General features: G+C 31.9%; 1 protein-coding gene across 1 annotated transcript; it reads left to right on the plus strand.

Annotated features, from left to right (window-relative positions):
* The first annotated feature begins 48 nt into the window (after positions 1-48).
* LOC135135065 (choline transporter-like protein 1) lies at positions 49-27,867 on the plus strand. Its single transcript, XM_064064011.1, has 13 exons — positions 49-430; positions 17,881-17,955; positions 22,014-22,136; positions 24,797-24,939; positions 24,995-25,096; positions 25,329-25,392; positions 25,451-25,514; positions 25,566-25,674; positions 25,730-25,925; positions 26,381-26,613; positions 26,667-26,896; positions 26,952-27,205; positions 27,260-27,867. Exons 2-13 carry the CDS (start codon positions 17,905-17,907, stop codon positions 27,401-27,403), a joined length of 1,713 nt encoding a protein of 570 aa, XP_063920081.1. The 5' UTR covers positions 49-430; positions 17,881-17,904; the 3' UTR covers positions 27,404-27,867.
* The last annotated feature ends 28 nt before the right edge of the window (positions 27,868-27,895 follow it).

Below are 27,895 nucleotides of genomic sequence, written 5' to 3' on the forward strand. Positions count from 1 at the left end.
TCCGCTACATGCACTCAATGCAGTTCTTCTACGACGCACCCAGTTCAGGCTCGAGTACTGTAATTTCCCCTTCTCCTCCTACTCCGCCCTTCCCTACCCATTCGGTTTTCCCTCGTTGTAATACCTGCTTGTGCTTTGATGTGGGTTGCTGTTGTCGAAGTTGTAGCTGTTAGTTCTTCCATTTTTATTTTGTCTTGTGAAAGTTGCATAACATTAAGCGTTGTATGAGTTGACCCTTCTGAATTACGACTGCATCTAGTGTGCGTAATTAGTGTGTGTATTTAACAACAAGTGTAAATAAACGGTGGTATCGGCAAAGCATCCAGACATCGACATTCGATGTTATTGTGTATTTAAAACCCCAGTATTTATTGGAGTGTAGCGGCGTTGTCAACTATTTTAACCCTCAAAGGCTCAAAGGTTTCAGTTTGTAAGTATATATTTGCATAGAATTTTAACGGTGTATTATTATCTTTAATTGTTTTACTATCTACAGAGGAATTAATTACTTCGTTTTCTTCGAAATCTAATGTCGTCATTGGTACGATTATACTGTCTGTATACGGGAATCACATTATCCAAACACGTTTTTTTGTTGTTGCCGGCGTGTTTTAAGTGATTTTTAACCTACGTCGAATCAATGCCACTTTTTTGTTTACTCTTACAGTGTAGTGGCCTACTGCAACAATTTGACCCCCAGTTTACACAGTTATGATTAAAATGTGTTGAATATTTGTGTATAATTAGTTTAGCTGACCACATAATGGAATATAAATAACTTCACCGAGTGCCGACTGTTATCTAGGGCATACAATTTTATACAGGGTTTGGAAATAAACTTGTTGGGGATTACATCGCCGAATCGAGCCGTGTCGTTTTGACCGATGAACCAAAATATGTAATTTCTAATTTGAAGGGCCAGGCTAATTAGTCTTTCATCCACAAATAAATAGTCCCCACTGCCTGAAACCAAACACTGTTTTCATATACATAATTAAATATGTAATGTTATCCACCCTAAAAAGACAAGACTACATTGCCTTTGATTATACACGAACATGTTGACACACTTTTAACTGTTTAAACGCGAATGGCTTTTTAAAAAGAGTACATTTGTTCCTATAAATTTTAGAAAATTTGTCAATTGAATATTCGCTATTTAGCTTCCCAAAATGAGTAGAATGTAGATCCAAACGAAGATAAGCATAGTTCGTCCTCATCATTTATGAAGTGCGTTTATTTTGAAGTTCATCACTTGTTGTGACCTGTTGCATTAAAGAAACTCCCCTGTCATATAGGGGAAAGTACTACACTTTGATATGTCTAAAATTTTGTCTTTGTGAACTCCCTCGAAATTGAAGTTGCTAAAATGTCATCTCAAATGTGACTGAAAACAGTGTCGTAGAGCAGAAAATTTGACTTTTATATGTTATTGTAGCACCGGCTGAAGCGGCGATAACGCCAAGGAGACGTCTTGATGTTGATAACAGTGCATTCTGCACATATTCTACGGTATCTGAAATGCTTTATACCAATTATTATCGATGATTTAGCAAAATCAAAATTGTTGACTGTGACATTCTCCAAAATAACATACGACACTGTTTTGTTAAAAGGTGAGAGTGACATTGTCAAATTTGATAGAAAACCTAATTTAGGCTGTGCAAATTTTTAAATTTTCAAATAAAAAATGTCTAAGTAGGTTTAAAATAATGGTATTGACATTCTGTATTTGACAGTTAGTTGATCGCAACTGTCAAACTGAACAAGGAAGATTTTGGTGTTGCCAACATTGTTATTTTAAAAGTAAATTTCATGACTTAGTAGAGGATTTTTTTTTGATCATATGGCATGATAATTATGTAACAGTTACAATATCAAATTGTCACCCCCATTTCAAAAATAATGGCTGATTTAATAAACGCTACTTTTGAAATAATAAAATTCCAACTCCCTTTCTGTTTATACAGTAGCGGTCATTTCTACGGAACCACTCGATAAAAAGTCAAGTTGGTAGCCCTGTCATCTAGTACTTTACGCCGAACGCGGTTGGTAGCGGTAGTTGATATGGCAATCGAAACTAGCACAACACAAATGTTTCGGTTGCCCTCAGCTATGCCGCACCATATCCCGTGCAGACTGTATGTTCTGTTCATCTATTTATTAAAATAAAATATCCACATTGACAATGGGGCCATCTAACCTGTCAAATTTTTGACACATATGTTTTCCCCCAGAAACCCGTCAAGGTCACTTACACCAAACAAATTTTGAAAATTTACACTAGGGAGTGGTTCTATAGAAAAGATCGCGACTTTAGGTATCGAGTGACTATTAATCTTTGTGTTTTTTTGTCAGGTTGGCAGCCTGTTCAACATTTTATACCATTACCTGTTAAATTAAAATTTTTGCCATCTGTTTGTAAGGCGCGCTCATGTTAAAATTGACAACTGTAAATTTACATATTAGCGTTGCTGCTGCTAATTTACTTCAGTCATTAATAGTCACCCCGTAGTTACTAATATGTATCACTTGTTGCCACGTATGATTTGGTGGACTTAAAAAATAGCAATTTTTCAAATTATCAAAATAATATCATAGTTACCGATTTTGACACTCTTGTGAAGAATTTATAAAATATTAAAGTTTGCTGAAAAATATTGAGTGTGTTCTTTAAAATAGGAATACAAAAGATCTATTTATTTATAATGCTCAAAAGGTCTCGCAGGCGTAATAAAATTTGCATATTTTTTTTTTATATTTATTTTCTATGTCTTCTGTATATTTATCTGTCTATAATAAATCTGTGGACCACCCGCGTCCATTCGCTTCTGTTCACAACCTTTGTTGTCCAATTTTGAATCCTTATACCTTTCAGATCGTCTTGCACCTTTTCCAACGTAGCATCCTTTTCTTCTTGTACCGATTGGACGCCTTCGCAACACTAACATTTTTCCACTAGCTAATCTTTCTATCTATGTGTCCTAGCCATCGTATTCGTAGAGCCCATACAAATGCAGTAATACTGGGTTTATTGTATAGGTCTCTCTTTAGGTAGCTTTTAGTTCATTCTTATCGCATAGCCACTCTATGTGAGGCTCTTGTCTCCATAGATGACTCTTGGAATTTTTTATTCCCATCTCTAATCCATCTTCTTCCGTTTTGTTCAGCACCCAGGTTTTGTAGGAATATTGTTACTGTAGGTCTTATTACGAACTTCTGTGTTATTTTTACTTTTGTGGAGGCATTTTGATTTTATGAAGGTTCTTACATTTGTTAACTTTTTCGAATTCGTACTCCTCGCCATTGGTCCATGGAATTATGAGTTCTTTTTCTTTGTTTTTTGTGTCTCCTGTAACATGTACTTGTGCTTTGTTTTTGTACCTCTGCATTTATTCTTTCCGTATTTTTTCCAGTTCTTTTCTTGTGTTATAAGTATCCGATCGTCAGCAACCACTAAACACTGTGTTCGCTCTTAAATATTATTTTGTCTGTTTTTAGCTTGTTGTTTTTCAATACCAAATTAAACAGTACAGTAGACATGGGTTTCCTTGCCTAAGTGCTCGTGTCACCATGAAATCAGCTCATTGGGGACACCTTACTTCATCATTGCCTGGTACATTTTTTCTCTGTTTATTTGGTCGTATTCCTGTTTAAAAAGGCAGTACAGGGTTATTTTGTGTTCGTAACAGGTAGCTTATATTTTTTTCAGCGTGAGGATCTGCTCCGTTGTAGACCTATTCCTACGAAAATCAGCTTGATACTCCTGCAATACCTATATTTTCCGTGCAGTAGTTCAGTCTTTCTCTTTGGAATCTTGCTAGTGGCTTAGAACAGGTATTTGGTAATGTAACCTCTGTAGTTTTCATCGACTAATTTATTGTCTTTTTTATTTTATAATGAGCATCTATGGGCTTTTGACCAGTTTTATCGGGATTTTCTCTTCTTCCCACACGCGGTTTGTCACTTCTAACAACTTTTCTTGCATCTGTATGCCTCCTGCCTTCAACAATTCCGCATAAATTTCTTTCACTTTTGGGTTTTTGTTATTCTTCGACTCCTTAATAGTCTTCAGTACCTCTTCTTTCCTTGGTCTATTTAGTTATTTCGTCTTCTTCAATAGTTTTGTCTTCTCTTTACTTCCATTCAACAATTTCTGCATTCGGCCATCACTTCATCAGGTTCAGTTCTTATTAGTGTTTCTTTGATTTAATGAATCGATTTTTACTTTGTAGTCCCCTTTCATTTTTTTTACTTTTTTACCTCTACCTTTCTTTTTCAATTTTTCTCTTACTAACTTGTACGCTTGCACCTTGATCTCATTTTTTTCATATACGGTGATTGAGAAAAAAGTCGTTTAAGCAACCATTGAAATTTAATGCTAAAAAAATTATGCTGGTGTTTCTTGTTCGATTTGACAGTTACGATCAAATAGCTGCCAAATCAAGGGTGAAATACAGAATCTTCACAACATACCAGCATTGCTGCCAATAATTCGGAATTGCCAACACAAAAGTTTGCTTCAATCATTATTTTAAAAATAAATTTCATGACTACACGGCTTCTTCGATCATATGGTATTATACAAAAATTTAGGATTCGATTATACATATAGGATCATACTAAAAACCTACGTTTTTTAATTGTTTCAGCTATTTGATTAAATGAATGTGAAGCTGACCTCAAATGAAAGCTTACACTTTTCGTCAGGGTGTTAACCTTATAAAAACCTTCATGCTTACTTATAAAGAATGAATAAACACTGAAATTTTAGCATAAATTTAATAAATGTAACAGTTGTTTACAACAACAAAAATAATGCACTCGATGAATCACAGTAGATTTCCTGTGCCCTTATCAAGTCATAATTGTTTTTTTTTAGAAAATTTTTATTCAGAAAACTTAAAAACCGTACATATGTTCTACTACAACAATTACTGTAAGCATGGTGGCTACTGAACGCTCGTCACCTGATTTTTTGTGTCATCAATCAGCTAATAATTTTTGATAAAGATCAGAGAAAGTTTACTGAAATATGTATATTAATTATATGGTGATAACAGATCCAACAAATCCCTTCTATTTATAGTCAGCGTTAATGAAAAATTTCCCCCAGGCTTTTTTTGCAAAAACTGTTATACTTTGGATTATTGATATCTTTTATATAAATGTCATCTTATTATTTGCACATTAGATATTGTAATGAAAAATTACATAAAAAAACAAATAATTGTAAATCATTTCATATTAAGGCTGGCGTCCGTTTCGGTTGCGCCCTATACTAAATACATTGAAAACATCGTCGTGGTTTCCGGAGTTGCAATTTAAAAATACGAGATATATCGTTTTAAAAAAAATATATCTCGAAGTAACAAACTTCAGTCCAGGGGGCCTCCATATTTATATCTAGTATGCAGTTTTTACAAAAAAAAAAAAAAAAATATAAAGTTGATCAACTTTTACATCACATTTTAACCGGCACATTGATGCATTTTTTGACGAAGTGCTGAAGTTGTTTGCATTCTGAGATAGGAGGTCCCCTGGGGAAAAGTATCAGCTTTCTTTTGATACCATTTATAATCCTAAAAAATCCACGACTGAGGTAAATAACTCGCGAAAAGTCAGAATCTATTGCAACGAGAAATCGGCCTTAAACGAGCTGTGATTCGGTAGCAGAAGACGGGTTTACTTAGATTCTGATTTGGTTGCAGACTTCAGTATTTTTAAAATGCAATTCCGGAAACTAGGACGATGTTTTCAATGTATTTAGTATTGGGCGAAACCGAACCAGACGCCAGCCTTAACTAGGTTAATCGGCCGCTATAGGATCATCTTATCCAGTAATGGTCTTTTAGATTTAATCAGCTATGAAATACAGTGTGATGTTAGAAGTTTTTGGGATAACAAATATATTAATTCTATTTGCACTTGCAATTTCAGCAGTCTCTGTCTTATTACTTTCTTGTAAAATTTCCAAATTAAATCTTGCAATTCAGTGTTTGATTTAATTAATCAGTTGTCCTGTCTAAGTTTTCTTTATGCCATTTAGTTTGAAATTTTAGCCGTATTTTCGGATAGTAAAACGCAAAACGTTCATGCAAAGCATTGCAATATAATAATGAATGAACATACTTTGTAAACTATTGATGAGCAGTATCGCAAAAAAAACCACAATACCGCAGTAATTCCATTTCCGTTTCATTGTGGTTCTACTAGTAAAAAATACCGCAGCTAATAATAACTGCAATACTTTCTTGTCAGTAGATATTATATCAACTATTCTTTTGAAATACAAGGTGTTGCATTATTCTTTTTTCAAGAATGAAAATCTTAAATTTAACAATTTAGCTCAACTTGGTTGAAAGTTATTTAGACAGAACTATCCTCCCAACAAGCCCAGTTCTTTTTAAGTAAATTATAAAATTTTATTTTGCAAACTTTATTGCTAATAAAAAACAATAAGGCGTCATCTAGTTTTTAGTGGGAATGAAGAGATCAATTTCCAAAGGACAGTGTAACACTAATATTCACAGTACACGTATACTATGTTCCCAGAATTTCGGAAAAAAGAGATAAGCCAATTTTGATCAGTCAATAAAACAATTTGTTTCATGCACTAATTTTTTGAGACATCCCGTGTAAAAGTATGATACGTTATTAAACCAAAAATAAAGAAACACTAAATTTCAAACTAGGTCTTTGTTACTAAGTGCAGTAGCCAGTTTTGGATAGACTAAAATTTTGAGGCGACATCATCAAATTGCTCGTCGAGATGAGCAAATAAATCCTGGTTAGCGTTTAAACATCTACACAAAAGTTTTAAAATACATTAAAAAAATTGGAGGTCGGTATCACCATTCGTCGGATATACGAATAGAATCGGGAAATAAAACTGGGTGCACTATTAAACCACAAATGAAAAAGCTTTGTTGTGTTGTACATCACGGATTTTCTTTTTTTTTTGTGGAGAGTGAGTAGAGAAACAGTTGGTCCGTGTTTTATCATTTACACAACAGTTTTTAAAAACTTAAAATTTCAGAAAAAATTTAGGTACAGGTGTTAACGGACAAAAGAATCGTTGGTATTTCACTTCACCTTCACCCAAAAACAGTGACTGGTAATGAACTTGTTTCGTAATACCGTCACAGTGTGTATTGTACTTTAGTATACCGGTAAATTTTAATCGATTTATGGTTTCACAGAGAAAAGCAGCGCTGTGATTTGAGTACATTCACTACAAAAGAACGTAAGCTGTTAATTGTGTCTTCCAATAAAACACAAAAAGTCAATGTTCACTATTTGGGTGAACTGAATGCACACAACAAATTTATACGGATTTTAATAATAAGTGAAATAAATACACACGATTGGTTTGAAGATGTTTTCCACGCTTGAATACCGTGTGATTTTTTTTTTTAATTTTTGCTCTAGTCGACCATAACGTGTACGTGAAATTCAAACGATTGACATAAACGTAATGACCAACTAGAGGAGAAATTTAAAAAATCACCCGTTATTACTGTTGATAAAAGTCGTTTCAATAATCAAAACAATACCACAAATTCAGAGCGAAGTGGGTTATCTGACACGTGAAAGAGCCGTCATTATTTAAATGACAAATAATAGTGATATTTATATTATAGTAATAGCCGATTATTAAGTGGCGTATTTTCCAGTACACGTTGGAATGAAGATGTGGGTAATTGTTTAACGTCATTGTCATTAGCATTACTGAAGGTACCTGCAAGCAGTTGTGTAAAATAGTTCTTGATCTCTTGCTCAATTAGCCTAATGCTTGAGCGATATTTTTGAATGTGGGTATATTATAATTGCAAAACACAATATTAATTAATTTCAAACTAATAAACATAATATATACGGATATACTTTCTTAGATAAGAAGTGTCGGTATGCCGTGATACCAAGCACATAAGTTAATTATATACAGTGTTTATGGCGTGTATGGGAAAACCGAACTCTCCTTTTTAATTACCGCGCTAAACTTGAAGAAATTTGTAGAGTTCGATGAAAGCTTAGTCGGGTGCAGTTTATGTTTTTGTCTGCTGATGATTTTATTGTTTACATTTACGATTTTATTACATTACAATACCATCATATAATACGCGCAGCCATTTCAGGAATATTTCAGTGGATTGTTTAACTTGATGAAAGTATACTTTTCCAGGTGTAATGGTGATACTGTGTATTGATTAGCACGACTATTGGAATGACGTCTACTGCAAATGCAACAAAATGCAAAGAATTTTCTAGCTGCCGGAGAGTTTACTGACATATAACAATAAAATAAACACGCAACGTCAATAAATTTATTGTCGTTGGATCACTGTGACAAGGGTCTGTTGTATATTATTATTATTACAGAGGCATACAATGTCTTAAAAGTGGAACCGTTAAAATTTGGAAAAGTATATTTGAGCATTTCCTGTGTATTGTTGTTCGCGTTTCAGGGGTTGGTCAGTGGCGTCCCTTAAAAATTTTGCGTCTGTGATTAATGATTATAAAACGTTGGTGGCCAGTTTGAGCAGCTCATCATAACGATGTGTTTGACAAATTAAGTTTGCTGGTATACCAACTGCTTGCTGTGAAATAAGTTCAGTGCCTATAAAATCAGTCTTTATTATTTTTTTTTATTTTCATGAAGTGAGAATTTTTAATTTAAAACAAGTCCAACCTTGTCGTTCTTGTATTCACATAGAATGTTACACCGCAGCGTTATTTCGAAAAATGTGGTTAAATTATTTCATAATTATGAACGCTTTTAACTGTACTTTTAAAAATATGAAGTTTTATATTATACACGGATTACATAATTACATTTTCTTTAAATGCTAATGGTATTTAAAACAATGTAGATTAAATAATCACTTAGGGGTGATGAAACCTATTTGGTTCAACCGAATTCATATTTCATACCGTTTACGAGGTCCTCAGTAACTCGAAATTAAAAATTCATCACTCTGTCCTATAAATCATTTCATACTACTACATATAAACGAAATTTGTTTGGTACTTAATGCAATTAAAAACAAATAGAATAATTACCGCCTCGCTGACAGTAAGAGGTGCTCAGACGCTACGTAGGCAACTATTTTAAGTAGGTATGAAGATAAGCAGAAGTAAAGTTTGTTTAATTTGATTGGATGAAGAGAAAATAAAACGCATCAAAATGTACTTATGTTTTCGTAATAAAATACACTGACCGGCAAAAAAACCGGCCGCCCTGAAAAATTTCGCAAAACCAAACTTTACTGCATCTTTATATTTGTTTTTTTTTTCAACGTGTCGGTGTGTCTCTTAAAAAGTAAAAAATCTCAATAACTATCAACTTAAAACACAGAAAATATTTAACAAAAAAGAAAGAGAACAAAAACAGATTAATATGCCCTAATACTATACAGTGGTTCTATTTGAAAAAAAAAACCTAAATTATTGATATTTGATAACTTTTATAATTTAAAACTTTGACACATTCATTATTTTTTTCTACATTCTGTATAAAAAATTCTGAAAAATATAAATATATTGTTAAAACACAAACAACACTGCTGTTCGAAGCATATTTTTAACAGATATTTATTTATTACATTTTTGCAAAGACGTCATTAGCCTTCTGAAGGGTATGAATAAATAAACTTAATCGTTTTTCTGCAATCATTAAATCAATGTTAATAAGTTAAAGTTTTAATTGTAAGGTAAATTGTAAAGTTGACTACATTATTAAGTTTTTGGGAGGGTGAAGAAATTAATTTTAATGAACGATTTATTCACGATAACAGAATTTCAAGGTAATCGCTCCATTAGCTTCGGAGATTCCTTTGCAATAAATCGTCAACAGACAGAAGTAGGCGACAGACAGACGGAAAGCGGTGACCTACTTTTTCATAATCTGGGATCTACGAAACGTCGACAAATCATGGAATTAACAATTCGTGACACGGAGCTTCTAGTAATATGTACTTCCCCGGCTTACGCTACATGAGTAAAAATGTGTTAACGTTGAACATATTCTAATCTGTTTACATGGGCATTATTAATGTGACCTGCTGATCTGCTTTAGATGATTTGGTTGTTTGTGGTATCGGGGTGTTGGCTTCCTGGGCACCGCGACGGTGCCAACTTCTCGCGTGGTTACAGTTCACGTGACGTGCTAATTCTTGGAACAAAAAACGTCATTCTCTGATCCCAATTACACGTTTTTATCAAAATTAAATGAAGAAAATTGGCTCGTCCACTAATTGGAGGCGTTTCGATCGTTAATTCAAATGACAAACAACTCATAGCTAAAAATGTTGGCAGTTGGCAAAATAAAGAGAAGGCAATGTAAAAAAATCTTGGTATTTCTCAAATAATTCATTCCCGCAAAAAAAATCTGTGATGTGCCTGACAATATTTTTAAGTAAATCTAATTTTGTGCATGCAACGTAACATGCTCATGTACACCTATATAATAAACTAAATATGGGTAAGTAATAGAAACTAAGTAATGTAAACAAAGATTGAGTAGCAATTAAAAAAATATATATAATTGAAAGATAAAAGAATAATACTAATAACGAAATATTAAATTAAATCAACTAAATTCAGAAACCGAATACTCCTTCCACTACCTTAAATGACAACAGAAAATATCAATATTAAAATGGCTTTCTAATCTACTTAACAATGAATATAGAACATACATGGGATCTTTTCTCCCTATATTTTTATGAGTAGTATTGCAATAAAAAGTGACTACACGTGTCCCGCATTTAAACCTGGAATGAAGAAGTTCAATTTATTAAGTAATTCAATACAGTTTACTGAATTATGGACTAATTAATAGATAAATACGATTACATTAATGGCTCGTCAACAAGATAGAGATATTAGGTCAAACTTTTCCAATATGACCTTCTTTGAACAATTTGATTGTAGGCCATCTTTTTTCCTCAACAAAGAACAAATATTTTAAAAATCTACGTTGGACCGACTCAAGCATTACATTTTATAATTGTTATCAATAATTATAGTAGGGGAACCAGGCAAGAGCGCAATATCCAAGTCTAGATCTAAGTAATGTAAAATAACGTATTTTCAATGGTTCAGTATTACTAAATTCTTTACAATTTCGCATAATGAAACCTAATAATTTTCTGACACTAGCCACAAGACTTTCCATTTGAATCTTGAAATTGAGTTGAAAGTCATAGTCATCCCTAGATCTTTTACAGTTATACATCTTTCTAAGCTACTCCCTTTAATACCTATGATAATCAGGCAAAATAATATTACATCTTAAGGTGATGTTATCGGTTTAGTTTTCAGTGAATTTACAATAGATTTTGTTTCACAAATACTAAACAACTAGTTGGAATCTGATCCCAATTTTTTTTTACAATATCTTTGATATGCTATTAGTGTCCGGAACTTATAAAATTGGAGAAAAAATGACCTGTTTTGCTCTAATAAAATCGCAAATATGCTCAAAATCACACTAATATTAGGTTCGACTGTGCCGACCATAGTTATAAAATTCACATTAAAGTAAGTCATGGACATTCTTTGAAGTGTTTACTATGATATTTCAAAAAGAAAAAAAAAAGTTCGATTGATAAAACTTCATAATTTTGGTTTAAAACTGATCATGTTTGAAGCTTTATTTTATCCGTTCCATTTGCTGTCTCTTACTGCGGTCTCTCTCGGATTGGGGTATAACACCCACCGAACGTTCTTGGACCGATGGGATAATTTATTACTTCCGACATCTTTTCGGTGACAAATTTAATCTTTGCATAAACTTACTTCAGTGTAGTTAGTGAACTCCTTGTGACCATTGAAATATATAAAGAGTAAATTTTGAAATGGGACGAAAGTCGAAGATTCCACTTTCAAAGCCACGAAAAAGTCGAAAAAACTTTTATCAGAATTATTATGTCAAAAACCTACTAAAACTACAGACAAAAAATACAGTTTAATCATCATTTGATTAGTTTTACTATTATTATGCTTTTATTTCCTAATCTCTGTACATATAAATATTATTGTTTTTTAGACCCGCCGCTGTTTTTATACACTTACATAAAGTGTAAGTCAATGTTACTAATAGAAATTTTATTATTGTTACTTTATATAATAACCAATGCTATTACTTCTCAGCTTTTTGTCAAAGATCAAAGTGTATTACCTGAAAGAATTTTATTTTGTCGAATAAAAGATTACCATAAACCTTATAATTAGGCCGATAACCATTCAGTATACACAGGTAGTTTCTATACCTCTTTAGTTTGAACTTAGCCGATACTAACCAGCTGGGAACCAGTTATAATTGAAATATGTAAACCAAATAATTGAAGTACTTAGTTTTAAGTAAAACAATTGGGTATATTTATAAATATGCATAAATAAAAACGAAACAAATTATTGGTCCCTAGTTTATTTTATAATTTGCATTACATCATGACATATAGGTACGTATACTGATGCAGAAATTGGTGATTTTCTCGTTGCATTTCAGTATAGGGACACACTCAGTAGAACCATTTGGACACTTAAAATTGATTTTGTTTTATTTGCCACAAATCTTTTTAAGTGTTGCGAAAGTGATTGTTTTGTGTCCGAAAAATAACTGCATTTATAATTATTCGGCTGAGTGCTTTTTTTTGTTGTAAATCAATCAGTTTCCCAATTAGATTATAATTGCTTGGACTTATTATTTGTTATCTTAATTCTTCGAAGTTCATTTTTGTACACATTCAGATTTTTACTTTTTATTCATTTCTTGTGGTCATTTTTATAAATTCGTATATGAAAATTGAACTGTTGACGAACGAAAATCGAACAATAATACACGACAAGCGGGTGCCGAACTGTTACCAGAGATTATGGGTGTCATAAATTACACCCCAGCTTTCCTGAGTTTCAACCAGCGTACCACTACTTCTCGTCTTTATTTTTCTACACGCAAACTTCTTGTGAAGACAATAACACGGCAAAATTAAAAATTCGACAGTTTTCTTTTAGCAAACATCCCCTTAAAGAATCTTACATTTCTTAATATTGAGCAGCAAATCGGTTTCTTTGTATCACTGATCTAAACAGTTGGTGTCATCCTGTAACAGCAGGCAATCATTTTAATATCATCAATTTTACGATAAATTTTAATGTCGACAGCGAACATCAAAATCTCAGAATGGCACAAGTAATAATTAATAACTCCATTAACGGAAAACGAAGAAAATTGAGCCTAAAATAGATCCATGGGGAACGCCAAAAGTTAAGAAATATTTACAAATTACAAGTACATACAAAGTTATGTTTTGTTTCGACCATAAGATACTTCGCAAAAGTTAATTTCATAGTAACAATTTGCCTCGCTTGTTATATTTTAGTTTAAATAGGAGTTTTTTTTTTTTGTGAGGTATTTAAACCTATAAAAATATACAGACTCTCACATTGAAACAATACAACCATGTCAAATGGGACAGCCTGTATTTTTTAAAGTAATTTGAAATTCTAGCAATAAATAATCAGCCTGTGGAATGAGTTTCTTTCTCAACAGCGTACGGGAATGCGTAATCTTGTCCCATATGATCGTTTGGACACTCCCTTGTACTTATCAAAACGGATATAACACGGAATGCTATCTTGCTTGCTTTCAAGTACAGGAAACATATTCACGAACACTACTAAGATTATTTGAACTGGATAACTTACTTACCTTCAGAAACAATTTGTTTTTTCAAAATAGTGATTTATTTTTTGATTTTTCTTTTATTTTTACTTCTGTCTGTGTGTCGACTTTGGCGATGTTTATTAGATAATTTCCGAAACTACTGGATCGATTGTTAGCAAATTGAATATGTATTTTTGAAGTATCATGTAGAGGGAACCAAAATTTGTTTAATCATCCCTGCCAACAATGTGATGATGTCACCGCAAAACTGTATAGTAAATGTTATTTAAATTTTAGAAAAACTCCTACACTGGTGGTTTATGAGTAAGTCTTATCTAAAATATGCATATGACTCTATAGTTGTCGTTTATCAATGCATTTATATGTATTTTTTAGAATTACTTAAAGAGGATGACTCAAAAAAATTAATGAATGAGGCAGTCAATTTTATTGATCAAATACAGAACGGTTTACTTCATTTTCCCAAAAATTTTGAGTATATAATACTGTTGTTATTAGTATTACATTGCACGTATCTAAATTGATAGACGTGTCTTTGATAAAATATTAATGACACATACATTTATTTGAACCTGCAGGGGTTATCATAAAAATAAAATTCGAAAATTAAATTTTACGTTTTTTCTAGAAACTGTATTTATTTGCCTGCACTTTAGATCAATTTCTTAAATCAATGCTATTTGCAATTGCATCAAGAAATTATTGAAAACGTGATTTTGTTGAATTTATAAGGAGCCGATAATCGATGCCACGTAAATAAATTTATAGAGGTTATTCAACTGTGGTAAACCTTACATGTATTTGATTTGACCCCTTTTGCACATGTCGGGTTTCCCCAAATGAATCATACTCTTACTTTTTTTGTAAGTGTGTAAACAGGAATTCCCTTTGGGGGATTTGCATTTCTTTGGAATGAATCGAACACTTGCTTGCTACGAATTAAATTTGTTTATCATTATCAGAAATGTAAATTTGATATTAAAATTACTAGCAATAAATTATGATTACTTGTGGTTTTTCTTAAAAACTTCCGATTTAGAAATAAGTGGATCGAAGTCATCACGTGGAAATGTGTGTGGTTAGTTTATTCCTGCTGTATTTGAAAACTGTCATTGCGTAAGCGGAAGATTAAAAAAATCTCGACGGGTAGCTCTTGAAGTATTTTTGCAACATGGATTTCTAACATATAACCGGATTTTGAAAAAGACGTTTGTACACTTATATATGTACAATGTCAAGATGTTAATCTCTTTGTGTGCATAATATCTCGACAAGCTGATCTATTTATAGATGTCCGGAGTTAAAATACGTGCTTTTTAACCAGCAGGAATGGTAGGTTCGCCGATCTCGCGTTTTTATTACTACATATGTTATACCTTTTGGAAAAGAAATAGGACAAAGTACGAATTATACGTTTTCAAAAGTCTTCTTTAGACGATAACTGGCATCACTTCTAAGAATCCCTGTGGATGATTTCCTCGTAGTTTGCTGGTTTAAAATCACGTAATCATTTATCTGATGGCTGTAATTAATGGCAAAGGGTTTGTTTTGAAAGAACCAGATCCAGCACTTAACCAAACATTGACATTAACAACATTGTATATTTCCTGAAGGCGTATTTTAGTATTTTAAATTTTATAGAAATTCCATTTTCCAAATTGAATGGTTATCCTTGGTTACCATAGTGTCCTTTTGTGATTTTTCCATGTTTGTTAAATTAAACGCCAACGCCATGTAGAATATGGTGTATAAAACTATATTACTGTGCAGAAACATTTATGTACTTCCGCTTTTATTTGATAAGTAGTTATTTTTTTGAAGTATGCATTGCGCAGTAGTTAGTCAAAACAAGATTGTGTTTAAAACGTATATGTAGGCATAAAAGAGATCAGGTCAAGTGATAAAATTTCTTTTAGAGTCTTCCATGTCTGTTTTAAACAATTATTATGTACGTAATCAATCAATCAAATAAATTAGTTTTGACTAGATCTATGAATGAATAACTAGAAAAAAAGCTGCACTTTTCACAGAATTTCGCTTCGGCGCCATGTATAGACTGGTCCTTGAAATTTATAATAGCATTACATCACAACTGTATTAAATAATATTTCCGGACTGGAGTTGATTTTATCCAAATTAAACATTATTATACCTTTTACTATATCCACAAAAATTTAGCTAGTCTGCTTGATGAACATTGTAATTATTAGTTGCACTCTTAGAACAACATGTAGTGAATGCTGTTGATTTACGAGTTCATAACGTGGATGCTATTTCTTTTGTATATTTCTTAGGAATTAATTTTCTCTTTTAAGTTGGTGACTGTATGTCTGTCCGTTCACCCGTCTCTCCCCTGTAAGTGATTTTATTAGACAGATCATTTTCGGTACTGCAGAATCATTTATTGTAAAAATTGGGGTGCACTTATGATTATCGTGTAGATGGTATGTACAACAATAAACAAAATTTATCTGGTTCTTAACATCTGTAGCGATACGGTCATAAAGATTATGTTAATATTTTTATTTCTCATTATTTCATTATTTTAGTAAATTTTGTCAGTAACAATAAAATTATCAGTTGATGTAGGCAAGCAAGTATTTCTTTCCAATATACCAGTTTTGATGGCCCTTGTTATCAATACTTTTTTGTGGTAATTTAATGAAAGAAAAATATGTATAGACAACCAACAATATAATGAAACGCGAAATGAACGTATGTTTTGTGACAGGAGGCAAAATATAAATAACTTTTAGAAACAAAATCCGGCAGCCATGGATATTTGAAGATTCCTCTGGTCAGATTAGTAAATCACTTTTTTTTCAACATACCGCGTGATTAAAAATGACTGAGTCTGTTAATAGTCTGTTGGCAGTCCTAGATTTTTAGTTGAAATTGGTATCATGATATTTTCTATAATTTGCCAAACAATTATTTCCGTTATGCCAACATAAACGCAAGAAAAGTTCACATTTTTATTTAAAAAGTACTGCCAACAGATTCGGTCATTTCTGATCACGCGTTAAATTTTTTGGCCAGTCACGTGACTTTATGCTCTTCGATACTGTTATTCGAACACCAAAAGCTATAAAAGAAAACTAAACGAATTGCAAAAAAATCGGTTCTTAGTTTTTCAACTGACAAAAATTAGATAAGAGCACTAAATTAAAAATATCTTTGCTGATAATTATGGGATTTCTTGATTTTTATCTGGAATTAAAGCAACAGCTAACTGAAACACGTGCGAATACTGATTTTTTTTTTAAATGCGGTAGATACGTGAGAGTTGATAATTAAATATGTAGGAGTGAGTGTCTTCTTTCGATAACATAAATGGGAGTAATTTAAACTTGAGAAACAACAGTGGTGGCATAAGAGGATTTAAACACAGAATTTTAGATTATTCATCTTATGACAATAATTTCTACTCATTATGTGAAGGTTAAACCGTTAAACGTATAATTTATTTTGATCACAAGCAAATGTATGTGGCACTTTTAAATGTAGATATTTCAACATATTTTTACTTCCTGAGCGTAAGCTAAAAATAGGTATCTCGTTTCTCACGTCTGTCTATCTATCCATCTGTCCGTCCCTTCGTCCGTCCGCCTGTCGTCTCTGTCGATTTCTGACAGATAATGTTCGAAACTACCGGACCGATTGCTGTCAAATTTTATATGTGTATATGAATATGATAACAATTTGCAATTTAATTTCGAATTTACCAAATGCTTTGAAATCTGACAGACGTTTTAAAGGTACCGTAAGCATGACAAATTTTTAATCAAAATATATTTGTTTATCTCTATATAAAATTCGGAAAATTAAATTTCAGAAGTATTGTTTTTTCAAAAGACTGTATTTGTTCCAGTGTACTTCACTTACTTTCAGTCGTGAGTGGCTTTGTATGCATAAACATATATTATTTTAAAACTGTTAGATATTGATATTATGCATATCTATGTTTTGAGGTTATTTGGTATCCAGCTGGAAGTCACCCAATTCACAATGAATGGGCACTCTGGACTGAAAGACTTTGAACGGTTTAGTTTAGCTTTACCGATAAAGAAATTGTTTCTTTTATTTTAATTTAAAATCGACATAAGAATTTAACTTGGTTTTTAAAAATTTTATTCGTTCCAACGGTTTACATTATTATGTAATTAATATGTACTTTTCTTTTAAAGGTGGAGAAATAAATCAAATCTACAATGGGAGCTGCAGCTTCCAATCAGACACGCCAAATGAAGGAACCTCTCGAAGTAAGTATTTATACTTAAAGTATGCATAATCGAATTTCAGTACTAAAGCTACGTCTAACAGTATATACAGGGTGTTAATAAATTATTTACATATATTTTTGGTCCAGAAGTTGAGTTTATCATCTTTTAGAGGACACTAGAGATGTACCGACTGTAGGTCTGGCCGACTAACCGACTAGCCGATTGTTCGGCCAGTAAAAACCGACTAGTCGGCCGACTGTTCGGCTTTGCTAAAACCGGTTTATAAATGCGACAGAGAGTGTGTTTTTGTTTTCTATTTCTCTGACTATATTAAAAATTTGTTTTATTTTAATAAAAGGAATAACTAAAGTTCCTTTGTTTTCCAAAAAATGTGTTAAATTTGTTTGGATAATTTTAACATTTAATTTTTTTGTAGTAACTCAGTACAAAAATAAAGAATAACGCAATTTAGGACCAGTTTACACAATATTTTAACTGAGATTAAGTTGATCGCGCATTTAACAAGGCCATTAGCGACGTCTCATTGGCGTAGAGTCGGTCACATGGTACTTTAACGCGGTGTTAAAAATTAAATCGCAATTACATATTTAATTGAGGTTCTGTACACCGGGTTTAATTGTTTTATATACTATTTTAATTTTAATAAAAAAAGCCGACCGATCGGCTGTTTAGCCGACCAGTCGCCGACTGCCGGCCGACGATGAAAAACGGCCGAATAGTCGGCTTATCCGACCGGTCGGCCACTAGTCGGTACATCCCTAGAGTACACATTTTTCTGTATCCTTTGTGATTTAAAGAGATAAGCGTTAAAATTTGACTCAAAGTTTGACAGCTAATTGACAGATTAATAATTTAGCAAAAAGTTAATGAAGCGGCACATTAATGTATGAATTTCATAGTCCACTATATGTAAATCATTTATTAAAACCCTGTACTTTCGTGTAGAAAAGTCGGAAAGTTTGTTGCTATTTTTAAACGTAAGATTTTATTATAGATTCTGAAGTGGGAACAAAATATAACGTGTTTTATTAAAGAAAATTATAATTTCGACATTTCCAACTAAACTAGAAAATTGAAAATGACATCAGTAAATTCTTTTATTCTAACAACACATGAAGTTATTTTTTTTTTTAAAAAGATAAATAATAATTCTGGGACTCTTTGGGTACCCGTATGGTATGTCTAGAAATACATATTTTTTGATAAGCCCTTGCTAGTTTGCTACTGATGCTTATAAAAGTACTCGAATACCTGCTCGTCCGGGGTTGGTTTCAAGGATGATATATGTAATTCATAAAAAAAATGAAATGCTTTGCCTGATGGCATTTATACCCCACTGTGCAAGCAACCAAAAAAATTGATTAACCCGGTTTCCAAATATTTTTATAAATACTATATATTTAATTACCGCGTGGTATCGATTGTCAGCACTGGACGATCTTTCACGAATCGATACTTTCTCAGCGGTCAACAGCTATCACATTAATTTGGTATTTAAATTGATTTTAAATCGACAAATTCTCAAACTCCAAACTTGGAACTATTCGAACTCCCATTATTTCATTTCCATGTCGAAACAATTATGTATTCTAACGATAATATCTAGTCACCGTTCTGTATAGCAGTCAAGGCTTCGAAGAATGCAATATCAATTTCATTCATGGTGTAAAGTTCATGAATTTTTGAAACTGAATGAATAGTGATTCATGTTTATTATATAGGTGCTCAAAAAAAGGCGCACGTTCAGGGATGCTTATAGATAAAAGTTAATTTAAAAAGTCTCTGATGATGTAGCCCTTCAAAGTAAAATTTTTATTTTCGATACTTCATCATATTTGAATTTACTATTGTTAAACCTCCGGTACGACCCCTATGGGTTTTCTCGAGGGCTATCTAATATGTACGGAAGTCGCAAAGGGTACTCCAGAAAAACCTCGATCGCGGAATATCTAGAAAGGAAGTATGGGTTTAAATAGAGTGGGAACGGTTTTGTTATTTTGTACATAATCGCTGTGTCGTGTAAATTTGTGGTACTGAGCAATGAGTTGAGTTTTACCCACGGCAATTTTTAATTACTCGATCATCGTAACAGTATTTTGTGTTGGTTCATTATAGAAAATAATTCTGGAAGTATCTTGTCTGTATCCATCGTTCTCTTTATTTTAAAATATAAAAAAAACTTCAAAATAGTTGAGGATGAATCTGACAACAGTGGATAATTTTTCACGTTTTTCAATCAATCTATTTAAATCGATATTTTATTTTTGTAAATGAATGTCAAGTTGATTTGATAATTTTTTAATGGTGTTTCTCGAACTTGGTCTTGTGAACTTAATACTGTAACGTTGAGTTGGTGCGCCATTTTTTGAACATCCTATACCTGCATATTGTTACATGTTATTGATCTTTCTTTTCTGAATCGAATTTCTAATTTCACTACTCTTTGAAATTTGTTTTGTAGATATTTGTCTGCTTAGCGACAGTGAAAAAAAAAAACGACACACCATAAACGCGGTATACGAACGAATATATTCATCTTCTGAACAATTCGTTTGCTTTTGTAACATATTATTCTGTTTATTGTTTAATCTGTCACAATGCCGCCAGTGGCGTGTATGACTATGCAATTTGTACTGCACTAATTAAAAAAAATATCGTAATACTGAAGAAATTAAAACGCTTATTATGAACAAATTGAAATACTTAGTCTAAATTTTCCACGCAGGGGCAAAAGTCTTTAATAACAAATCGTTATTCAGCATGGTTTACAACAGAAGATATCAAGTCAAGTAGTTTTCCATGATTATTAAAAGTATTATGGCGTTTAAACGGGAAATATTCTGTTGTTTACTAAACCCAGGAAGATTAAAATCCACAGGAAGACTTCAGTCATTGGGAAAAATATTAGATGGTACTTTGACAGTGGTAATGTAGAAAGTAACTTGCAGTAATTTTCATATAAAATGTTAGTGTATCATTTGAATTAGTGCAATAGATGGGAATTATAGCGTTTGTGCACTTTATTTCAATTAATGAAATGAACGCTGTTAACAACACTTGGTGTATGCTTTTACTCAGTCCAAGGTTTTTACAGCTTCCACCCAAACAAGAAGATTAGGAGGTACAAATAAGTGCACATAATCAAGAATAAATTATACACCGAGAATAAATTATACACCTGCACTCGGTTGTCACAAGGCAATAAGTTGAGACTAATTTGAAATTCCATAGCGAAGGAGTTTGTATGTTGGAAATAGATACAGGTCATTTTGTTTGTACACCTTCGTTTGGATTTAAAATGAAATCACCATAAATTATAATTTACTACTTTTTTTATATATTGATTCATACATTTTACATTCTATATTTGTCGACTTACTGATTTCAAAATTCATTAATTATGCAAAGATGGTACAATAATACATTCCGGTTGACCTTACCGTCATTGATATTACGTAATTTTAATTGGATATATTCAAATACGTATCTGTTATAACGTGCAGCCTATCATTTCAATACGAACCCAAAAATGCTCGGAAATAAAAAACTGACAGTCATAAGCTTTTTGAATTCGAAAAGTATCCAAAAATCTCCAAAAAACAGACGTCCAATACGGTTTTAAATCAAATTTTGTATTTTTTTACTGCACTTATATGTATCAAAAATGAATTTTATTTTGATCAAAAGGAAAGTAAATCAGTTTTTATTGATTTTAAATATTTATCATGTGTAGTAAGCAAACATGAACGTATTGTTGTGTATTACTGATGTTAGCCTTTGTGATAAATAGAATGTTATGACGCCATGTCGGTTACTGATTCAAAACTCAATCACAGTGTTTTTACAAAATATAGGTAGAGTAAAGACTGATTGTAATGATCTTGTTTTGTATCAACGAGATCTAAAAGAAACATCTTCCATTTTTAAATTTGCGTTATTAAAAAATATAGAATATCTTTTTCTCAATTCTTTTGTATTGCATTGTTACGTAGTTAGGTATATTGATTTTCGTACAATATAAAGCCTAATTAACATGTTGAATTATTATGGTGATTACGTAAAACTTTTTTTTTCAGATTGGAGAATTTCGAAAACTTCAAGCACCGACCGACCAATATGTAATTCCCGAAGTACCCGTAAAGAGACAAGTGACTGATTTTAAATTTACAATAACATTTGCAGTTTTAATAGTTGCATTGGTAAGTAAAATGAAGTATGTAGTGTACAGTACAGTATGAACAAAGTTATAATGTCAATCTTTAATACACAGTATTAGTGGTTTTTTAGTAATTTTTCAAATTTGTCTAATAATGAAAAATATGGTAAACGAGTCACACAAAGTAAACTATGTGGTCTTGACCTATACATCGATTTTAGTAACCCAATCTAGGTTTATCTTTATCTCATTATGATGGAGGTCCCATAAAATTCGCCCGTTATTGATTATGCTATTAAAAACTTGATTGATGTTCCAGAAAATAATGCAGGAATTTTTGTTATTAAAAAACAAATTAAGTAAATTATGGCAACATTGGAAATTTATTTTAAATAGTAGGTATTAACTTTTCGTGCGTCAATGTAGTTTTGAATCATTAAACGCTAAAGACGTAAACAAACAGTCAAGACTAAAGTTATGCGGCTGTGCGCACCAGAAAATAAATTTATTTTCAACTATACAGAGTGCTTAATTTTTGAGGCGCAACATACAAGTTATTATTGTAACTATTATTATTTTAATAGAACTCCCTATATATTTTTACTTGTCCAAATTGACATCTTCCTCGGCTTTAAAAGGATACATATTTTGTTTGTGTTTTGTTTTCTGTCGCGGTGTTGTTTTAACTTTGCTGATTTTTGTAGCACTACAAAGGCGCACAAAAACTGAGATCCGTATTTTCAGCTAAATAGACAAAAGAATATAAATAAGAAAAACTGTAAAATACAGGGTGTTCAATTTGAAATTCGAAAAAAGTTATTGTGGATATTGGAAAATTAAATATTTTAGAATTTTTTTATACACTGTATGTATACTAAAACCCAATTTGATTGAATTTTACTGGATTATAAGGAAACGCATACATTTGTTTATCCATAAAATATGTTACCACATGATAAAAATAACACTATTGCGATTTCTACGCTCAGAACATATCTATCTGTTTATACCCTCGTAAAACTTATGACGTCATCTCAGAATTTTGCTGAATAAATGCTACCTAAAATGTACAAAATATTATGCTTCTGCACTGGTGACTTATCACTGCATATTTTTTAGAATTGTTTCTACATGTGTCTCAGAAATATATATTTATCTGAAATTTTGGGGAAATAGTGCAGTTGTTAAATATTACACTGTACTTATCCAAATTGGTACATTTGTCTCTAATAAAAGGTTGATTACGTTATAAGAAAATTTTATTATAAAAAACTTATTTGAAACATACACATAACATACCTGTTTATTTGCAATTTCATAATCCACTTCCTTTTTATGTTAGACTTATAGGTATATAAAAAATTCAAGAAAATTGGGATAACTTGATCACCAACGCAACAATATTTAAAAAATAAAATATGCAGTAAAGCGTAAGTAGATTAGGATAAGTGCACGCGTTAAAATCACAATGCTATAGTTGAAAATAGTTTTATTTCTAATACTCGTCGTCGTATAATTTTAGTTTTGAATATTTTTGTTTATCTTTATGAAATAACAATTAACGAGGTATCGAGCGCCCACTTAGTGACTCACCTTGTATATTCAGGGTCTACCAACAGCCTGACGTCCAATGACTCCGCATTCCTCGAGAATCATAGGAAAACTATTTTGACGTCTGATAAAATTAGTTTAAGGTTACAGCTTAGTGTGTTTTATTTGAAAACTACTTACCTTACGTACATTTTTGCAGATTTAGATTCCTTGTTGAAATTACTCGTTAAAAAGGATAAGAATAAATATTATACAACAATTTTTTAACAAACTTGAATATTTATATAAAATGATGCTCTATTTAAAAATTGGAAACTCTGTTCCATTGAAATTAAAGATGTAGTTTAATCAATTTTAACCTTTTTGTACGGAGTGGTTAAATTTGCAAATTCTCAATTTTTCATATCATTCCAAGGGAGCACGCTGTATATTTTCGAGCACAGTTGTAAATAAGCTTTCTTTTGATACCACCTGTGTGAGATTTATCTTTATAGTCTTCTTGAAATTACGACATAAACCCCATTGCTCTTGTATCAAAAGAAACTTTACGTAGGGATAATTACAAATGTTATAAATAATACAGGGCATTTCATTTGAGAAACACGAGAAAATTGAGAATTTGTAAATTTTAAACCTTGTGTATAAATAAATCGACAAATGTTTAAATGTTGGTATGTACATACAGAGAATTGTTGATATCGACCACCTTCTACATATTTACGAGAATGAGATGACTTGATGACAAAATATATCTTCGAATATTTATATATGTTTTTGAGACTTTCCATTACGTTACTATAAAAAAATATTTTGAAATACAAGATTTATTTATATATCATAATTTATCATAGTTAAGGTTCTGTAATCCATAAGTTAAAATTTTCAGGAAAAATCATACATTTTCGTATTTTACAACCTGAGAAATGCTAACGTAACATGAAATTAGACATTCTAACTATTGAAGTAGTTTTTGTCTTTGTAGTTGAACAGCTTGCAAAATATTTTAATTTCGAACCGCGTGCATTCAGCATACCATGTTCTAAATTTCAGATCGCTGGTAAAACATATTTAACAAAAAAGCAAAAGTACGGTTTTGCAATAGTATTTGCAAAAATTTTACGTACAGTGTATTTATTGTATTTTTGTCCGTAGGTTCCATTTTTGATATATACATTTGTGCACTCTGATATCAATCGATTTGTACGTGGTTTTGACAAATGCGGCAATATATGTGGAAGAAACAACACTCACGTGGACGGTATCGACTGTTCTGGAAAGGACCAAAGCAAACTTCCGTAAGTTTAAGCCCAGCATATTTCAAATGTAAGTGAAACTACCTTTTTTTTATAGATTATTGAAATATACTAAAACTAATGTAGACGTCGGAAGATACTACACAGAGGACGACATGTTAAATTACGAATGCGCCGAAAGCTGTGATACTAATCAATAGTAAGATATTAAAAACTATTATCTCTGTACATATAGCGAAACGAATCGAACTTCTTTAACATATATCGTACACTATGCGATTTCATAGCCTGCGATAAATGTTTTAAACGAAATTAATGAAAATTGAAAAGTTTTACTAGTCAAAATCACTTGACTTAAGGAAGTTCACTGTAGTTGCATACTTCTGATATAGATTTTCTCAGAATCGGCATAATTTGACCATTTTTTTTAGTGTCATAATACTCAACCGATGCTTTCCAGCTGAAGATAATAACGAATCACAAGAATTTGCAGCGGTAATAACGCACTTACTTCAGTCATATGAATATGTTATATTATATTTTATATTTTTAGGAACTAACTTCAGACATTAACAAATCTGCAGGGTACATTGTGGCGTTATGCTTAATAGGATTAGGTAAACAAATAACTTACCATGTTGGCGTTTCTAGTTTTAGATTAATTTTAGGATTTTCTGTGGGAATGCTTTTCTTGTTCCGTTACTTTGTGGCAGTCGTCGTATGGGTAATACTTATCGGTTCAATTGTTGGGTTTATAATTTTAACAATTGTGATGTGGTATGTAAATTGCAACTTTTTTTTGACACTGTGTTTATTTTATTGTAATTTTTAGGGTCGTTCATAGCAATGCGGATTCCTCAAATAAACAATTTTGGCAGTACATGGCCATTTTCTTTACCATTTTATCCGTTGTGTTCGTGATCATGCTAATATGTATGTTCAAGCGGATAAAACTAGTAATTCGTCTTTTTAAGGAAGCTATTCAAGTTATCTTTGGTATCCCGTTAATTTTGTTTGAACCTTTGCTGGTAAGTATTCATAATTGTAAACGCCTAATGTTAATTGTAACTGGCAGACAATGAAAATATGTTTGTCAAATGTACGGTTGTTTACATCGTAATTTTTATACATTGGGTAAAACAAGTTAACAACATAATTTCATGATTATGTAACAAACAACGCGGTTTCTAAAAGCATCCGCAGCAAACGTTTATTTTTGTTTTGATAAATTATTTTTAACCGCTTGGTGAAATAACTCATCACATTTCGAAATATGTACTAACATTCATCAAATGAAAACTCCTCCGCATTTGTTGGTGTTATACAGCGCTGCAAACTTAATTATTTAAATCAATTAATTTTAAAAAATTGAATCACCCTGTATAAAAGTCTTACAATGTAATGAATTTTGAAATTAAAATTGCTTATTGTGAACTCGAACAAAAAATCGTTGACGCGTTTCTAATCTAATTTTTTTTTGCAGACCCTTCTAGCAAGCACAATTTTACTTATTATTTTGGTTTTCTTTTTAATCATTTTTGCAACAACTGGAACTCTCCAACTTGTGAACAGCGACTTGTACGAATATGTTCCCAATGGCGTAATGATTTTCACGTGGTTCTTTCATATAGTTATTTGCTTGTGGATGGCTCAATTTATTGTAGGTTGCCAACACATGGTAATTTCTGGTGCTGTTTCAGCATATTACTTTTCAAGGTAAGTAAACTACTTAGTTCTCACGAATAGTTTTTTAATGTAGCGATTTTCAGGGATAAATCAACTTTGACATCTCCTATCTATAACAGTTTTTATAATTTGATAAGATACCATTTAGGCACTGTCGCGTTTGGCTCTTTGATTATAACAATTATTGCCATTATAAAAGCCTTAATACGTAGTTTGGTCAATAGTCGGCAAGCGAAGGTTTTGATAGATTGTTGTTTAGGAGCTATTGAGGACTTCCTAAAATATCTTTCCAAAAATGCCTACATTCAAACCGGTAATTGTAGATTTTTTTAAAGACAATTTTTGTACTTATTGATGTTAATTTAAAGCTATGCATGGACAACCCTTTTATATATCCGGGAAACGAGCAGTGCGACTGTTATGGACAAACGCTCTTAGTACAATCGCTGTCAATTCTGTGGGAGATTTCGTAATGAACATGGCGAAGGTGTTGATAGTAGTATGTACCGTTGGAGTTGGAATTTTGATTCGAGATAGTTCCATCACTCACTTCTGGGCTGCCATTGTGATTAGCGCAATAGTTACTGGAATTATAGCTGATTGTTTCTTCGCCGTTTTCGAGGTACGTATTAAGTCGGTTTCATAGTGTCTGTTTATTAAAAAAAAAAACTTTTAGACTGCTGTTGATACCATCTTCTTGTGTTTCTGCGAAGACCGTTGCATGAATGATGGCATGGATCGTCCATACTACATGACTACAAATCTCATGCAGTACATAGAAGATGCCAAGAAAACTGTCAAAGATAAGGATCGACAATAAGCTCTAAATGTTACAAGCACCAATATTTATTGCTACTGTTTTCATGTTTTCAATCTCAAATATGTACGTCTGTTACTACGTGTGTTTACTAGTTGTAGGTTAACAAAGATGTTAGAAACATTGATTTTGATATAAGAGTCACTTATTTTTCACACTTTTAAGAATTTTTGATTTTCAGATATTAGTTATTTTTGATAAAAGTGTTTTTGCGTAACGTGCAGACCTAGCTTATTTTTTCAGTCCCGTCGAAGTTCAACGGACATACAGTTTCTGATATCTTATGAAAATGCAAGACTGGAGTGGAACACAAAATCAAATTTATTTAAGGATTCACTAATGTTAAGAGGAGTAGGATAAATGTTTTATTTTTTTATTATAATCGAATAAGCTTTTAGTGTTAAAATTAAAAAGTTCAATAAAATATAATTGTATGAAAATTACCAATAAACGCAGAAGTTGTACAAAAAAAAGTGTTTTCTGAGCATTTATATT

The sequence above is a fragment of the Zophobas morio genome, unplaced genomic scaffold, assembly GCF_036711695.1.
Source record: "Zophobas morio isolate AGI-343-1 ecotype UQ-CSIRO unplaced genomic scaffold, CSIRO_AGI_Zmor_V1 ptg000024l, whole genome shotgun sequence".
Lineage (NCBI taxonomy): Eukaryota > Metazoa > Arthropoda > Insecta > Coleoptera > Tenebrionidae > Zophobas > Zophobas morio.

Bases quoted from the DNA above. Each gene is read 5' to 3' on its own strand.
- LOC135135065 (XM_064064011.1), top strand. From the start codon at position 17,905: ATGGGAGCTGCAGCTTCCAATCAGACACGCCAAATGAAGGAACCTCTC. The intron at 22,137-24,796 runs GTAAGTAAAATG...TTTTGTCCGTAG, and splicing joins CAGTTTTAATAGTTGCATTG to GTTCCATTTTTGATATATAC. The intron at 26,897-26,951 runs GTAATTGTAGAT...GTTAATTTAAAG, and splicing joins AAATGCCTACATTCAAACCG to CTATGCATGGACAACCCTTT.